This window comes from Pungitius pungitius, chromosome 1 (assembly GCF_949316345.1).
Source record: "Pungitius pungitius chromosome 1, fPunPun2.1, whole genome shotgun sequence".
NCBI lineage: Eukaryota > Metazoa > Chordata > Actinopteri > Perciformes > Gasterosteidae > Pungitius > Pungitius pungitius.
This window is the reverse complement of record NC_084900.1, coordinates 32768162-32785989: the sequence shown is the minus strand read 5'-3', so window position 1 is coordinate 32785989 and position 17828 is coordinate 32768162. Positions and strand designations below refer to the sequence as shown.

The window sequence follows — 17828 nt, the reverse complement described above, 5'->3', positions numbered from 1 at the left end:
TACGCCCTCCAAACTTCTAGGCTCATTGGGAAGTGTGGGCCTTTCCCTTAATGTTGACCTTCTTACCTTAAAGCAAGTAAGCAAGATGTAGATGTGGTTGGACACACAAGTATTCATAAAGTTCAGAAAGTCACATTTCCCTAAGAGAACTCTCGGGCCGCAGATGTGTACTTTAATAGAAATGTCCTATTGTCACCATGTGGAACAGCCATGTTTCAGTTATTATCATTTCCATCCTGTGAATGTGTAAGAAGTCCATGGTGTTAATAGAGTGCATCTGTACATGTGTGAAGATGGAACTCACCGCTTTGGTGCACTGCACATCCTTCCCAAGCAGCCAGTTGAGCTCCAGGTTTCCTTCCCCCTGGTAGCAGGACTGCAGGCGCTCCTTTATGCGTGCGTTGATGTCTCGGATGGTGAATATGCAGAGCGCCGAGTCATCCGGAGGGCGATGGAACTGCTTCTGGCCCTTGGAGAAGACGGTGAAGAGCACATCGTCTTGGGCGCTGATGTTGAGCGAGAGAGCGAGAACGCGGCCCGGCTTGCCGAGGTGGGCGGCCTGCAGCAGGCGGTACTCGACGCCGTTCTTCACGCAGCCAATCGGCAGGGAGACGTACGAGTGAAACTTGCGGTCGTCTTTGCAGAGCCGGACAATCCGAGAAGTGTAGAAGAGGTCACTGGAGGACCCGCTTGACGACATGCTGTTCTCTGGCGTCTCCGGCTGCACAGTGAGGAAGTAAACAAAGCTGCCGCTGGCAAAGCCGTAGACGTAATAGATGTCAAAGTGGGAGACCAGTGCCAGTGTGTCCGATGGTATCTTGATGAGCGAGGACACAAAGTCCGTGTGCAGTTCGTAGTCGAGCATCGCGGAAGACTCCGGATCGCGGGGCAGCTTTCGACTGGAGATGGTGGGGAAGTAGTCTTGCTTTCCATCCACCGCCGTGCCGATAAATAGGGTTCCATCCTGGCCCTGCGAGGGCACAATGACCCCGTACATCGTCCCAGTCTGGTTGACGCTGGAGAGGTAGTGCTCTTTCTTGTGAGAGGGCTCCACTAAGATAAAGAGGTCATCCAATCTGAGGAGTTTGCAGACGCCCTGGTAGAGGCTGCCACAGGCCAGCAACCGATTTTGGGAGTAATCAATGAGCAGGAGCTTGTTGACGTTGTTGGTGGAGACGAGAGGCTCAGAACAGGGCTGGACAATCAGAGGTGGGTAGCAGGCCTTGTTGTCATCCTCCGGGCCTGTATCATGGGAAACCAGGAGGGTCAGGTTGCCAGAGAGCTTGTACACGCGGTTGACCGCTCCAATGTACAACGCCCCCGTGCTCTGGTGAACCGTCAGGTGGTTGAACAGCCAGTCCCGGCGTTCGGGGTGGAAACTAGTGAAGGTCTGCCCGCTGCACAGGGCGGGGATCGCCAAGAGCCAAAAACCTAGCAGATGAGCCATTGCTCCTACTTTATGGACAGGCGATAGAGTCCTGCGTGCAGCCCGCCGGCCCGCCATGTAGGATGGGCCTGCACGGATACTGCAAAGATCCTCCACAGAGAAAACGGACGGGGGGGGGGGGGATTGAAGGAGACCTTCGCCGTTCTGTTGCTGAAGGCTAAACTCGCTGGTTAAATCTCTGCAAGGGTCTTCACATGTTTCTGGGGGGGGAAAGAAGAAAGAAACCGATTTTAGATATCACAATATGTTCAACACATCCTACAAAAGGAAACAATCTGACTCAATGGAAAAGCCTCTTATTAGAGCGGAGAGCTTTCACTGTTTGAAAAGGTCAAAGTTCTTCCTCGGTGAGGCGATGAAAAGAAGGGGAGGTTTAAAGCGACAATGAGCGGAAACCATCATGGTGCACATTCCAAAGGAGTTGCTCCACAGTGCTGGACAATGCAGGAAAGAAAAGGCAATGGAAATGATCCCGACCTGACTCATGCTAACCCTTACGCTGACACACACTGAGCAAGTGTTTTCCAAGAACAAAACGGCATGACACAAAGCCTTGGAGACTTGCCAATGACTCTGCATACTTAAATTGGAACTGTAAGTGAGTATTATTCTAGTTTCCTAGTAGAGTCCACTTTTAAATGTACAATGAAAATAGCATTTTAAAGGAAAATAAAAAAAATAATTTAGCTTTGTGCATGCAACATTTAACAAAAAACGTGAATCACAATCATTTATTCCACGTTTACACCCTCCTTCACAGTTTTTATTACAACTACATGTGATCAACCGATGTCCTAAGCCCTCCATATATCTGCAAGAACAAACATCAGTCAGTATTTGCCAATCATACAACCATGCTCAGCCCGGGCTGCAGAGATCTGCCTCTCTGTGCCATAAAGCAGGAGACCGAGCTCTGCGCTGTCTGTCCCCGGGAGTTAATTATCTCGTCCATTGGAAAGGAAAGAAGGGATCTTATTACTGGAACAAAGTGAGAACAAATTGGGAGCCACTTCCACGCATCCCTCCCCTTGCTGTCTGCCTTTCATATGGCTTTTACAGCATCTGAACCTATTCAATTTTATTATTCCAAATGTTGCTGTTGTTGTTTTTGTTATCATTTGATTCTATTTTTCTTCGGCCGACTTGATCAGATCGCAGAGGGATTAATCACTGGCAGCAAAACAATCATCTTTAGATAAATCACTGCATTACTGTTCCCTCATAAAAACGCCAGCCAACAGTATAATACACGTGTATAGTACAGTAAGTGTGTATGTGTGCCTTGTTCTCACAGCGTTATCAGCGTCCTCGATCAGAACCCAGCACTGTGAGGGGCTAACAAGTGGAGACAATGGCAGTGCATCCCAAAATCAAGTATGATTAGGCGTAGCAATTCAACAAGGGTAATTACTGCAGAGCTGGAGGAGGTAAGCTGGGGAACGACACGGGGACGCCAGGGGGGCTCGAACGTGTCAGAGATGGCCCTACATCGTTTGTCACGCCGCAGATTTGCATTTTCAGCAGCGAGGGCACGGAGCATCAGCGGTGAAGGATGTGGCTGGAATAATCAGCGACTGCGCCGTGAATTAACGAGCACTTGCCGCCCGAGATAGAAGGAGCGTTCGCGTAGGGGAGAGCCTGCACATCCAGGCAGCAGCAGCAGCAGCAAGCGTGCTGGAGGGCGGGAGGGAGGGAGGGCGGGAGGTTTGATTTGGGATTCCTCGGCGAATCGCGTTCCGTCCTTTTTATAAACCTCGTTCCAGATTTGGTAATGGCCATCTCGGGGTCTCCTCCCCCCCTCGCCTCTGCGTTCAACGGGGGACGTTGCTCAGCTCGGACTTAAATGCAGACCCTCGGGGAGTGTATTGATTCATGTGTCCATAAACACAGGTCCTAAAGCCCGGTCAAGCTGTTCTCGGCGTGTGAGCAGACGGGGGTGTGGGAGGTGCTCTCTCCCAGAAGCACTTTATTAGCACGGCCATAAAAGTGCCATTGCTTCTGAAAAAGCAGCGAGGGGTCAGACCCCCACCTTCACTTTCAGCTGCCTGCACGCTGCCATGCTCCTTTGTTTGAGTTTGTACATGCTGGAAGTGCAAAGTGGATCCCTTTGGTGGTATAATCAGCCTCCTGCTGCGCCAGCTTTTTCCTCAAGCCCCGCAGCCTTTTGCCCTTTAGAGCTGCTGCGACACCCCCGCCCCTTAATCGCGTATGTGTATTCAACATTTATTCCCCATCCATCTTTTCTTCCTTGTCTTTTTGTTTTTCTCTCCTCTTCCACAGAAAAAAAAGGCATGCATTACTCCCTCATGTTGTGGCAACAGCTGCAGAGAAAGAAAGTGGCTGAATGCTCGAAATAAATAACCCAACAAAAGGTTATCCGTTCATATTGCTGTCAGTGACAGAGGGAATAGAGCCTCTGTTTAAGTTGATTGCATGACCGCACCTTTGTTGCAGTTGACAGAGACTTCTCTGTAGTATAGAGCTGAGGAGTAAACTTGAAAAGAATAAGAACAACACCGGATCACCACTTGTGCTCCAGTGTTCAAAGCCACGACATTCTGTGGTTGGCTAGAAGTCTGAACATCCGCGAAGTAAATTAACATATAAATGCAACCATGAATGATGAATTGCAAACATCACCTACTGACCTAGAAAAAAAAAGAAGAGGGCATGAACAGACAGACTCACAAAACAGTGATTCTGCACCCTCAGCCGGGCTGCTTCTGAGCGCTTGTTAAAACAAACTGATCCCGCTGTGCCTGGTTGTGCGCGTCCCCGCGCCAGAATACTGGGGATTTGCACCAGCCGCTGGGCAGGATACAGCGACCCGGGCCAGCCACGGTCAAATGCAGATGCATTGTGTGTGCTTATCTCGAAAAAGAGATGCAAAAGAAGCAGCAGCTGGAATAGGCAAGACCAGAAATGAAATGAATGTGGAACGATAAGCAATGCAAGCCATTACGGGGGGGGGGGGGGGGGGGGGGGGGGTTGTGAACACAACAGCCTTGGGGCAGTGCAGCAGCCAGCCAACGGAATCAGGGAAGAACAGGCCTTAGGATGCGGCCTCTGGAGCAGGAGCAGCTCTAAACCTCTGTCACCCTGGAATAGGCAGCAGGTCTTTTACTTTTTCATCGTCTCCATATCCTAAGCTTCTTAACAATGTAGCCAAATTTGCTTGATCTCCTCAATTCATATTTAAAGCAATTGAATTTCGAAAGATAGAGAACATAAACCAAAATCCATTCATGGCGCTTAATCCATTGTTGTTGGATAGGAAACTGAAATGGGAGATTGTAATTTCATGCCTTGGATTAATGTGTTATTCCCTGAATAATTAATGTAAAGCGTGAAATCCTTATGTTTAAGTAAATGTGATACACTACAAATTAAAAGAGACAGCTTGGAATCAAAAGCAACAAACCAGCTAGTCAAGAACATGTTTTAAAACATTTTGCCGCAGCCATTTGCACGGTAAAAAATAGAAAGTTTAGTCAACCCCCTAAAGGGAAATCTTCTTATATAGGAGCCTATAAAAAAGCGATTACCAGCAGAGGTTAGTCCATTAGTCTTCCCTTTTTGCTGCTATCGAGAGCATAGGTAATGAGGGGACTTGCCGGCATCTTGAGATGTTGAGCTGGAGTTATATTTATACATTCTTTTGTCTCACTAGAAAATGGATTTGTCTGTTCCAGTGCCAGCTCCATCAGTCAGCTTACAAGAGAACTCGGCACATCTATTCTGCATCCAGCCGTCCTTCCACAAGGAGACTTTAACTGACTGGTTTCCCGTGCTGTCCAGTAAGCGGTTGTTTATGTTTAATATCTCCTTTCAGTCACGTTAAAAGATTAGAAAAGTAAGAAATAGTCACAGAGCAATAACATCGCAGTGGTGCAATCACTGTGGTTGCTAATTTTAAGCCATCGCCTTGTCGTTTTGCTTTGTTTTTGTTCAGATGTACATTCGACTGTGAGCTATTTCTTAAACAGCTTTAATTATGTATTGCATGTTTAATTAGCTTGCACTTGCCAACAGTTAAGCATCAGCTCCAAAGGCACTCTAACGGAACACTTTGCATCCAGCGCTCAATAGCATCATTTTTGTATGCTTATGAAATCCGAGTTGAAGGGCCAGCAGCGAGGCTTTGAGGTTTTGTTGCACCCATTCAAAGAAGTCAGAGACACATTAGCCTCTCAGAGTTTTTGCTTCAACAAATGCAAGTTAACGTTTATTAAAAAAACATCCCACACAGAAAATATAAAATGTTGCGCACAAAAAAAAAAAAGAAGAAAAGAAATAATTATGTGCGTATCTGCCGATCCCTGAATGCAAACAAGGGCCCCCGCATATAATCTTCCTCTTAACCCCGTCTCTGCTGAGCACCCCCCACCCTCGCTTCGCACACTTCAAACTCTGTTTGAGCAAACACACACTGCTATTAAAACCTATGAAATCCACTGAGAGAGATTACAAAGTCATTGTTATACTGATGATTTGTTTCCCCTCCCACGGCCTCATGCAAAACACACACACACACACACACATTCCCTCTCCCGTCTTGTACGGGCTCAGACGTGCACGCATCCACACCCCCAATAAAGAGGCCTGGGCACACATCGACACGGGAACACACAGAAGTTCATAAACTATCCCGCTTCCATCCTTGTTCCAGCCGACACGACAACAGCCTCCGTGTACTTCTCTTATTGAATCGGGAGGTTGAATCCAGAGGCGTGATCTTTCTCAGGCAGTCCCACTACGAGTAGCTCCACGCGCCACGCCTCGTCATTGCTGTCTCTCATCCTCAGGAAGCAGGTTTCTATTACGACGTATTTCCATAAATCTAAATTGTAAAGGGGGCCTCAGCGGGACGAGAGGGATTTCTCGAAGGGGAAAGAAAATAAATAGAGCGGGATGTCAGCGGAGGCCACGGGATCAGATAGCTCACCTCAGCTAACACGCTGAAGAAGTCTCTTTCATTGACACCACACACACACACACACACACACACACACACACACTTGATCAAATCGGAAGGCCTTAACTATCCCCGAAGCGCATTGCCGATGCTGTACAATCCTTTCACCTTGATACTCGATACAGTGGTGTAATGCAAGTGGGACGTGGAGCGATGCAATTGTACAAACATGAAAGGTGAAGTACCTGTGGTGTTTTGTGGGTGCCTGAATTTAAAAATGTCTGTATGAATAGGAAATAGGCAGAGACATGGGAATCAAGATCATGCAAACCTATTGCGGGGTGATTGAGGAATGAAATACAAAAAGAAACCAAATTCCTTTCATCTCCTCAATTAAATGATTAATTCCAGTCTAGTAAATGCATAAATCCTAGTCTCAAACTGACAAAAGTAATACTCGTCTTTTCAAGATACGAATTTTGCAACCACATCCACCAGATCAACCACTCTTAAGAGTGATCGGCGATGTCTGTAAGTTATTTCTGCAGCTTAGCTTTCTGCCGTGCCGTACTTGGAGGTTGTTTTGTTGAAGAACAAAGCTCTGCAAATTTCATTTTCATATTTCCATTAATTCTTTCAAATTATTTTGTGGCCATACGCTGTACACACCACACCAAGAAACTGGTCTGGCTGACGGATCTGATCTGGAAGCGCACGGACCTGTTTGCCCCACGAAAGTGATGAAGTGTAACCACGGCTTGCTTCTCTCTGGCCAAATCTCGTGGCGTATTCAAGAGTTGTTGAAGCAGACAAATGCACTTGGCTGGTGAACCAGGTAGCAGGTGCAACGGACAGCCATGGGGGCATTGGTCTGAATGAGCAGGCAATTGTGCGTCCCGTGTGCAGCAGACTGAAATGAAATAAATGAGAAGCTCGTCTGGCTTGGCTGCAATCGGATTACATAACTCACTTAGCTGAAGATTAAGAGAGAGGACCAACTATGGTGAGGGGCAGCCGGGCCAAGGAGATACAGATGACAGATCAACCCAAACAAGGGCAGGCCGCTGCGTGGGCCTTGAGTGCATGTGCTTGTCACATTGTGTGCTCAGGTTTGTCTCCATGTATTTGCTTTCTTTATAAACAGTCTCTCCCTGCAGAGGGGTTATCTGCTTGCATCTGCACTGTGCAAAGCGAAGCGTGGACTCTGATCTTTAGTGTGCAGCTGTCCAATCAGAACGAGACACCGCTAGACCAAACCTTCTTTCAGATAAAAATAGATAAAAATGCAAATTTAGTACAAACAAACTCTGCTGAAAGTTAGTCGAAATTTAGAAGGCTTCGGCTTGTTCCATGGAGTGCGCATGTAAAACATTCAGGGGGGGACTAATGCAGAAGTTAAAATAAATGTCCATCCCCCGTCCCCCCCCCCCCCCACTTCATCATCTGTCTCATCGGGATCAGAGTCGGGCTGAAGCATGGCTCAGTGGCCACAGTGACTACTTTTGCAGGGATTTAGAGAAGCGAGAAAGACCAGCAGGAAAAGCGGAAGGGGAGCCATAAAGTTGTGCAGCGAGAAAGGAATTGAGATAAGGGCACAGGAACCGTGAATTATGATCCGTGACAGCGAGCGAGACGGATAAAAACAGTTCTATTTCAGGATAGAGGGGGAAAAAAAATGAAACAAAAACAGGGAGAGCAGGAGGAAAGGAAAACAGGAAGGAAACGAGGAGAGAGAGAGAGAGAGAGAGCTGTGAAGCCATTAGTCCAGTGGGGTAACAAGTCTTTACAGCCACAGTAGCTGCCCCCGCTCCGTAAGTTGGCCCTGTGCGTCCGCTATTATCTGGAGAGAATTTACAAAGCACACTGGAGAGAGGAGGTATAGGTGGTAGTGGTTGAACAGTGAGAGGAACTGGCGGAGACATTTTGAGAAAGGAAGGGGTTTTTTTACACGCTCCAATGACATATTTTCCAATACGGGATTTCTCACATCCGTACTCGCTAATACCAGCATTTTAGGCTGTAGACATGTGTTAATTCCCACAGCCATGACAAGCCCGAGTCCTGAACAGTAACGCAAGAGTTTCTGAAGGCCGGGAGGGAGGATGATTGGAATCCTGTCAGTCAAAGTAATTCCTTCAAGACCCTCCCTGCCACTGGATTCATCTGAAGACTGTAGGATATCTATCGTGGTCTCGCTCTGTAATCACCCGCCGGCTGAGACGAGGAGGCTAACACCCAGGCACTGGAAACTCAGCGGGGAACCCGCTCCTCCACTGAGCTCCACCATCGGAAACGTTGTACCGGAGACCACAGTGAATCGCTCCAAGGCTAAAAAAAAAAAAAAAGGCCCCCGCCAGACAGGTGCGGTAGTAAACGGTGTGTACGATGACATACAATAGCGCCGAGGAGCAGGGCTGTGATCCAGCACTGAGCAGTTCAAAGCGGAATTATGATGCATTGCAGACATGTGACCGTGAACCGACCCTGGGGCAGCTGTTTCCACACTAAAATCAATTATGTGTCAATGCAATTGACATGACACTAGAGCATGTGTGATCTCCAATCCCCAGCTGACAGCATGCAGGACACAGATACGTAAAGAGAAGAAATATACATACACACTCACTCACACACAACGCAAAGACACAATAAACACCCTCCGCTTCACAGTGAACTTTGAGTTGAAGCCCAGTTTTCAGTCAGCTGAGAAAGCAGGAGATGGTTGTTTGTTCTTCTCGGCTGTTTTTTTGATGAGGTCTACAGTAGTTAGGCTGTGCGCGCACACACACACACACACACACACACAAAAACATGTCACTGACTCTTTCCGTGTCAGCGTACATGTTGATTTAATTCATCCAGGACAGCAGCCAGTTTCCTCTGGGACGCTCTCCGCCGGGTTAATGATGTTTACAGCTAGCCACACTCCTCCTTCACGGCCGTTGCCACAAACGCAGCAAGACTGTACAAATAAACGCTCGCTTCCCGCCGCCGCGCCGAGTCACTCCGAGATGTGACCGTCACGGCGCTTCCAGCCCGAGCTCCGCGGCGGGTCGCGGTCCACAAACAAGCCCCGTCTCCTCGGGGCCATCAGTGGCTCCAGACACACACGCGCTTATCTCACTCTTATGACTTATTGCAGTGGAGGCACTTGTGAGGAGTTAAACCACCTGACCCCAATGACCCGCTCTCCTTCCCTGCAGACTGACAGAGAGAGAGAGAGGGAGCATAAACATCACACCTCCTGTTGCTCCTGTATTTTTTTTCGCCAAACCCCAATGAGGGTCAAAAAAGGGCAAACATGAGAGTTTAGTAAAGAGTAAAGCCAGGCTACATCTGTGAAACAATAAAACGGATAAGGCTTCCTGTGGAAAAGTGAAGGACAGACTGAGGTCTGTCGTCGGGGCGTGAAGATTGCGCTAAAAACATCTCATGTCATTTGGGAAATAATCTGGACATTTCTCCATAGAAACTAGACATTTCAGATACTGTTAATGCTGGTATTGTGTTATTATCATCGTTCACTTTTACACGAGGAATGGAAACCTTCTCTCTTTGTGTTCAAGAGCCGCTGTGGCCCGCGAGCAGAGTAGTGGCCGCCTCACAAACAAATAGACTGCATGTGGACCATTATTACCCATTTTCCAGTTCTTTCAGCTCAGGAAAACATTCACACAGCAGAGCAGTCGCTCTCTACCTTAGCGTGGTAGATGGCACTCTAATTTCATCAGAGGTGATAAAACACCACAAATAAAGTCTGCAGCCACTCCCGTCTAGTCTACTTAGCCCAATCTCTGTTTGGATGAGAGGCAATGCCGGCATTTGGGGAGGAAATTAGGTGCTTACTCACACAGACGGATACATGCCTTGCAAGCAGAATGCGTGTGGACTACAGAGCAGAACAATGGTACTCATCTCTATCCGTGCAGCATACTCATTATTTACACATGCAACAAAAAGGTTGCATAAATACATGTGTCAAAGTTTAATACAATTGTAAGCAGTTGACAACTTAATGATTAATAATAATCCCGATATTTAAAGAAATGGATGAAAAGAATTCAGTAGGTTCATTGGCCACGAGCTAATTAGCTACATGTTCTCTAGAGCTCACTTGAATGGCAGACTGGTTTGAATTGCTTTTCTGGAAAGAAAATTGAAAAGAAATCTAATCTAAAGTCTAGCAAATATGGAAGCAGAGTTTAAAAAAAAACCTCGACCCACATCTGTATGCAAGGCCAACTAGGTTTTGCAATATATATGGATAATAAAACAGTAGTGAGCGCAGCAGTGAGCGTTAACTCAGCCTCGTGCATGAGCAGCCGGCTGTGTGAAAATCCACCTGATCGTCCTCCGGAGCACAGGAGCTGTCGCCAGGCCAAGCCAACACACGAGAGGGTGGGATGGGACAGAGAGAAGGAGAGCAAGCTGGCTGACAGGCCGATGGACTTGCTGGACGCGCGCTGAAGCGTACACGCATAACTTCCGGCCCGTTCCGTGTGAACCCCGCGCAGGATGCGAGGCTGGCTTGGATTTGACGGAAAATCGGCAGCGGCTGGTTTCCTGTGAAACAGTATCCTGAGAGTTGAGTTGGCATTTAGCTTTTTCATCAACGTACTCGTGGGAAGTTTTAGGAAGGCTGTGGCCACGTCGGCTCACGGTTCAATGTATCACAATACAATGAGCAACTATGAGGTTAAAAAAAATAATCATTTAGAAACAGCTCTGGACTAAAGGCATGTAAACACGTGCTCCCCACCTGCTAATAGTAAGATGGAAGAAAAGAAGGAAGGTCACATTGACTTAGTAGGACTGTGATGAAAAATAGTGCTTTGGCAGTGTAACAGCCAAGCATGGTTTTATTCACTACTGCTGTGAAAGTTGAGTACTGTACTGAAGCACAGAGAACAACAAAGGATCCGAAAGGGAAGAGATCCAATGCTCATTATGTTCAAAGTCACAGAGACAGGAAGGAAACGAGAAATGGCCTTATCGACTTCTTGGGTTTATATTGTCCGGCCTTAAACAGCAAGAGCAGCACAGAAAAGCCTTGCACACCGTGCAACATAACGTGGTTGCATAGTGTGTTTTGCTTTGTTGTTGTTGTTTTTTCCTCCATGCACCAAGCTCCCTTAACTCTTTCTTCCTCCCCTGTAAGTCACGATGTAGTCCAGCACACCGATATGAAGTAGGTGTGACCGAGGGAATCGCGGTGAAGCACAACAAGAGGAACTGCAGCTCGTCCACCACGTCACTGAACCTGGGAGTAGGTTCATTTTCACAGTCCAAGGGCTTCTGAATCTGTCCCCTGCTCTGCTGTAGATATAACACGGAGATAGTGAGGCCATCCATATTCTTCACACACACACACTAGAGGCATCCGTTACATGTGGCCAGCCTCAAAACAACTGTCCGTCAGTAGTCTTCTTGCACTACATCTTGCTATAGGGTGGAGAGGCTACGTGGAACGCATGTCAATGATGTAATCACACACACACACACTTGCAAGAACAAAAGTAGTTCTGGAGGGCGGGAAATACAGATATTCATAGCAGCCAGAGTCTGAATCCAGCTCTTGTGTGTGTAGATGCTGACAATGCTTTGACAGCACATCATGTAAAATGTTGGGCAAGAGAAATGCATGTGTGAAAGGCTTAAGTGTAACAGCACTCAAGTGGAGTGCCCTGCGTTGCCTTAGTCACCAGATCACATTTACAAGCACAGCCTCTCTCTCTCTCTCTCTCTCTCTCTCTCTCTCCCCTTGTAAAGCTGAATGCAGCAGTTGCTTTCTGAGCATTAAGTTCGATCAAAGACTAATCTCTGCTTGTAAGATGATTTAAATTAGCATCTGCCTCACTGTTAAGGAAGTGAGGCGAGCTGGGACCAGAACCCAGGATGCAAAAGAGAGAGACCCGACAGACGAAAAGAGTGAGCGCACTAAGGAGCAGAGAGAGGGGAAAAACATAAAGAGAGAAAAAAGAAAGCAATAAAGAACATGAACATTCCCATCCAGTGGTCAGTATGACCAATGCCAAACCCAGGCGATTTGAACGCCTCAGTGGCAGCTTTTACCTCGCATCAACTTTTTCCTCAGGCCGCACACAGAGATGATGAAGCCGAGGCGGAGACGCTGTGGCTTGACTGCTTTAAAAGCGATCATACTGGGCCACGGGTTTAGTGGAGCGGTAAAAATGGGGCTCGGGTAAGCCAGCCGGCCCCCTCTCCATCCAGTTGAGAGATGTAACTGAAGCCTCCCGATGGTAAGTATGCGGCGGATGGGATGAGGAGTCAGCATAAACACAGCGGCGGGCGGCCCAAGTATTTCATCTGATCACCACGGTCCGTCATTTCTTAGCTGCAGGAGATGGGGGGGTAAAACAAGGGGTAGGGTACTTGACAGAGGCCTTTTTAGCCAAGCAAAACAGGCCCGTTGCTGCTGCCGGTCCCCTATAAACTGCATCAGCAGAGGCAAAATATATAATCATACTCAAGCAAAAAACTGCAATAGCAGGAAAGAGAAAATTATAAGATCGACTATTTGCTTCCCTGAAGTTAATGTAACCAAGGGGGGGGGGGGGGGGGGAGGCCCATTCAGCATTTTATCACCAACATAAATAGAAGCATCTAGGGAAGACGAAGATGCTGAAGTGGGCTAATTAGGGTACTTTGTTGTTGGTTCACTAGTGTTTCAGTCTGGCTGGGACCGCCTCGGAGTCAATGAGAGAATTCCCCCATTAGTGAGGAGTATTACACGTACACACGCACATAGATCATCTACAAAGACTAAACTTTGCAGAGCTAGTTAGTCATCCTCTCCCTCTCAAGTTGTACTTTGCCTAACCATGTGGTGTCCCTGGGTAACACCTCCGACTGGCACAACATCCGCTCGACTTCCATTCCTCCCTTGCAGCTTCCTCTCCGGTTCCTGTCTGACTCAAGTGTCTTTGAGTAAGAAAGCCGAAACCTTCCATTCAGAGGCAGAACCCTTTAAGGCCAAATGTAATGAAAACAGAGTACACATTGCGCACCTATTCTTCTTGAACTCTTCATATTTTGATATCAAAATATTTCCTTCAACCATGAATCGATCCGAAATGTTTTAGCAGCAGGGGAGGCGTGAGACAAAGACTAGCTGTTTATTTATGCTATTGAGCTGGGCTTTTTAACATTGGGGTCTATGGGGATGATGACTTGGAGCCACATTGTTGTGGCCACCTGAGAGACAGTATTTAGCGTGTTTTCTGTGGAGCCCTTCTAAGCCGGGACACTTTTCAGCAGTATCAGTCAAAATCAAAGGGTTGGACATATGCATCTAATATGTGCATTCCTCTCATCTTAATCAGAAAATTGCAACACGTACCTTTATTTTATTTATCTAATTAACCATCAATGGCCATACAATTACTAATGACAACACTATACTTTTGATATTGTGCAGCTAATTACTCTCCATTTCCTTAGAATATCTCCTAGTTAAACTTTAGTGCCAAGACTTACAAGCAGCTTAGAAATTGCTTGATGTTGGAAGCTTGTTGTGAAGAAACTGGGCTGAAATAATGTCCTTCTGTCGACAGCTTTAATTTTCACTTTTCTTGGCTTTTGCTTGTAATAACTATTTCCATCAAAGAGGGTGTTGTCTACCTTGACACTGAGCCACTGTACATGTTGAGCGCATCAGAAATCCAGCCCTTTCAGACCTTAAGCTACTGGAGCAACTAACGCTTTGAACAACACAACCCACGGACACTGTAGCCTTGGCAAAACCAACAAAGGCAAGCCGTCGTTTATCAGGCTTTTCAATGTCTGTGCACGAGGAACCCATGAAGGATTTAGATTGTGGTAAGAAGCAGTGTGTGTGCGTGCTTGCTTTGAAATGAGTAACAACGCGCCAGTGGGTACTTTACTTAGACGGTATTCAGCGACACGTTGCCCGGCAGCCACTCCTCGTTTCAAAACACACGTTTTTTGGGGGTAATTTTCATTTGTTTTGAAGATGCTGGGCAGGACGTGGGCTCGGTTCCCAAAACACAGGTGAATGTGAGAATGTGCTGACATTTCCCAGCATCTGAGCCACATGCCAGTCCCCTCTGGCATCCCTCCACCTAGCTCACTCTCGCCATTTCTCACTCTTCCTACCCGCCAAATAAACAGTGGAACAGAGGAAGCAGAAGAAAAAGACAACACCGAAAGACATTTAACAAAATAGTTTTTATCACCAGCTGTGAATAAACCAGTTATTCTACCATATTGAAAATAAAAGACTTACTTAAATGAATGCTTAATTGTGCCGATCACACGTTTCTCATGTGAAATCTGTTGGTGAATAAAAACACCAACTTAAACCCTCTCGAAGCAAATTGTTTATATGCAACAGTATGTTCAACAAAGAGTAACGCCTGAAACACTGTGCATGCTTTGTAATGAAATGCAAATTCACCTCACCTATTCACCCCTGTCAGGTTGAACATGTTCTCGGAAAAATGTGGGGGAGGGCTTGCAGGGGGGGGGGCACAGTAAATGAGGCTTGCGCAAAGTGCTTTACGGGGGAAACATGGTGCCTACAAGCTCAGTTACCTTCTGCAATGAGAATAAAAAAGATAAAAAAAGAAACTCAATTCCTCGCTTTAGTCTCTCTGCGAGATGAATGAGGAAATAAAGGTGTGTCTGGTTAAACCATCTGTAATGTAGCAGCGGCATCATGGGAAATAGGCACCTTCTGTGTGGATGCTCTGGTCGAGCTAATTAGCCCCTTAAAGCGTAAATCCCTAACTGTTGCAGATAAGACAAAAAGTCCCGTGCCTTCTCCCTCTTCTCACATCCCTACCTTCTTCTTTTTGTACTCCTGCCCCGCCTCAGGCAGCCAAACAGTTTCCGTGCAGTCATATTTAATCAGAATCTTCTCAGACAACACGCGCCCTCCGCCGCGTGAGGCTCGGTTGTCATACTATGAATAATTGTCTTAGAAAGCCTTGGTTCATTCTCCCCAGCCCTTATTCTGCACTGCAGCTCATGTGTGACGATTTTTTGATTCCGCGCTTTGCATGGCGCGATATCACGTCACGCCACTGACTCTACGCTAATGATCCGCCTTTCTGTTGGGATTCAGGTCCCATGAAGACGCTGCTGTCATGTTTCCCCATTTCACTGCTTCTGACAGAGGCATGGTAACGTGTCTGTTTGGGCAAGCTCCCACTGTTCCACTGAGTACATAGAGTGCTTCCCTTTGATAGCAAAGGGGCTTCCGGAAGTAAAAAAGTATTGAAACAAAAACAACCTCCAACTTTCCCCACGACGGATTCCTCTTGATAAAGTTTGGCAGGAAAAAAAATACCGGCCGTTCGCCAAGCCCACTCCACTCGGTACAGAATGACTAACAAAGGCCATATTGTTTATTTCATTTGATAAGACTGAGGAAACACATTCCACAAAGCTCTCAAAGCAGATTTAAGTTAATCTTAAAAGTCGGGCCGAAATAGTGAGTAAGGAAGGAAAGGACATCCATGAAGTGTTTTTGGCCGCTTTGCATCAAGCAACCACACATCCTAAAAGACTGTGTGGGCCTTATGACAAGCCGCCTCCATGTTCACGTACCTTTCATCCCTTTTCTCCCAGTGGCTTCAGCGTGTGGATCAGAGTCATGTACTCATGCATAAACATAAGCGTTTTCCCTGGGGAGAAGTCATTCCTCCCGGCCTGGACACTATAAATCACCTTGGGCCAAAGTAAAGAGTCTGGATTCGCAAGACTGCAGGCGGTGGCTCCCCCCCCCCCCCCCCTCTACGAATGCAAGACCCCCCTCGCCCAAGTACCGTCCCAACCGCAGACCAACGGTTCCAAAGTCAAAAAGAGAAGAAAATGGACCTTCCAAGGCATGTATGCAGTTTTTTTTCTCTCAAGCAGCGGCATAGGATGGAATTGTTTGCCTTCATGCTTTTATCAACATTGCAGGGAAATAAGACGCCACAGTGGGCCACATTTGATGTTTTGAAGTTGTGGGAGTTTCGAGGTCTTTCATCATCAAATTAGCTCAATTTACTTTGGTCTGCACTAGTGGAAGAAGTTTATCAAATGTGTGTGAACGAGAGAAGAAGCAGGAAACCTTTCCCCACAAAAGGTTTTTCAGTACGCTATCTGACGCCGGGAATGAACTCTGAAGACAACATTCCCCCTTTGCTTTTCTTCTCCTCGGTGCTCAGTTACGTCTCCTGCCTCACGCTGAGAAGATCAAGATAAGGCCACAGCTGACTGAGAAAAAAAAATAGTAACAATGCAGAGAGCATAGGTGCAGGTATCTGCATGTCACTGAGCATCAGAGCTCAACAGGGGAATTTGAGCTAAAACCTCATAGCAATGAAATTCAATACGGGAAGAGACAATTACGTTTGTGCGAATAGCTGCTGGAGTTCCACAATGCTGGGGCAAATATGGGCACAAGTCCATCACGTTGGAATACTCTAATGGTCGGAACAGCCTCCTAAGAGGACTTAGTTGTGACTGGGCCGTGCTATACAGCAGAGCGTTATAGCGTTGGAGCCCCCCTCTCATGGCCCAAGAGTAGGCTAGACAAGTACATGTCTGCACCCCCTTTTCCGGCTGTAACCATGGGGACGATTGGCAGGCAGGGGCATCCCCAACCACACGGGAAAGAATGGGCGGTGCCTGATATTCACCACACACACACGAGCCACGCAGTTAAACACCAATAAATTAAAATGGATACAAACACAGCCAGCCGAGCACAAATCTCCATCTCTCTCTCTCTCACACACACACACACAGTCAGTCAGTCATCTGCTCCTGACAGCTGCCCCTTGGCATCTAACACAGCCCCCCCGTGCCCCCCCCCCCTCCCACTCGGCCTCTTTCTCCCACTTCTTTTTGTTGCTCACTTATTGTCAACTTGCCACCACACTAAAACTCACATCCTCCCATGACACCAGCTAATTGATAATTGATGGCGCCGGGCTATACTGACGTATATTCAAAACGGATGTGAAGAGAGAAAACGGTTGAGACAATGCGTTCAAGTATGAGCTTTTTAAATGTGAAGCTAGCGATCTTTCTTACCTTCTCTTTTTGTTGTTGCTACGTTGATTAGCTGCTCGGCTACGCGTGGGCAGCGTCGCTCGCCATTTGATGTCTACGGAAAAATTAGCAAGGGACGCAATCACAACGGGAAGATCGGTGATCTCGTTCTTCTACGGGTTGCTGTGGCAGAATAGCTGCCCTTTATCGCTGGCATCGCGGTACACCTGGGAAAGTATAGCATGACTTGTGACAGCAGAGATTAGATAGAGAGGGAGAGCGCCTGGGCAGTGGGGAACGTGGGGATGGAGCTGAATGCCTAAACAGGCTGTTGTGCGAGATGGGGGGGGTGTAGACTGATGATTGTGGCGGGCAGATCTAGCCACTAAAGAACGATCCTGTCCCGTGGAAATGTGTCATGAAGGCAGTTCCATTAACATC

At 47.2% G+C, this 17828-nt stretch overlaps 1 protein-coding gene across 2 annotated transcripts in view; it reads right to left on the bottom strand.

Moving 5' to 3' along the window:
- Positions 1-17828, bottom strand: part of plxna2 (plexin A2) — a 146797-nt gene that overhangs the window by 123608 nt on the left and 5361 nt on the right. Inside the window, exons 2-3 of one of the 2 annotated variants that reach the window (XM_062565349.1) lie at positions 17430-17502; positions 305-1647 (exon numbers count right to left, since the gene is read on the bottom strand). In XM_062565349.1, coding sequence (XP_062421333.1) covers positions 305-1504 — 1200 coding nt within the window. In that variant the 5' untranslated portion in view covers positions 1505-1647; positions 17430-17502. The remainder of the gene's footprint in view (positions 1-304; positions 1648-17429; positions 17503-17828) is intronic. The other variant, XM_037478430.2, reaches the window with a different exon arrangement.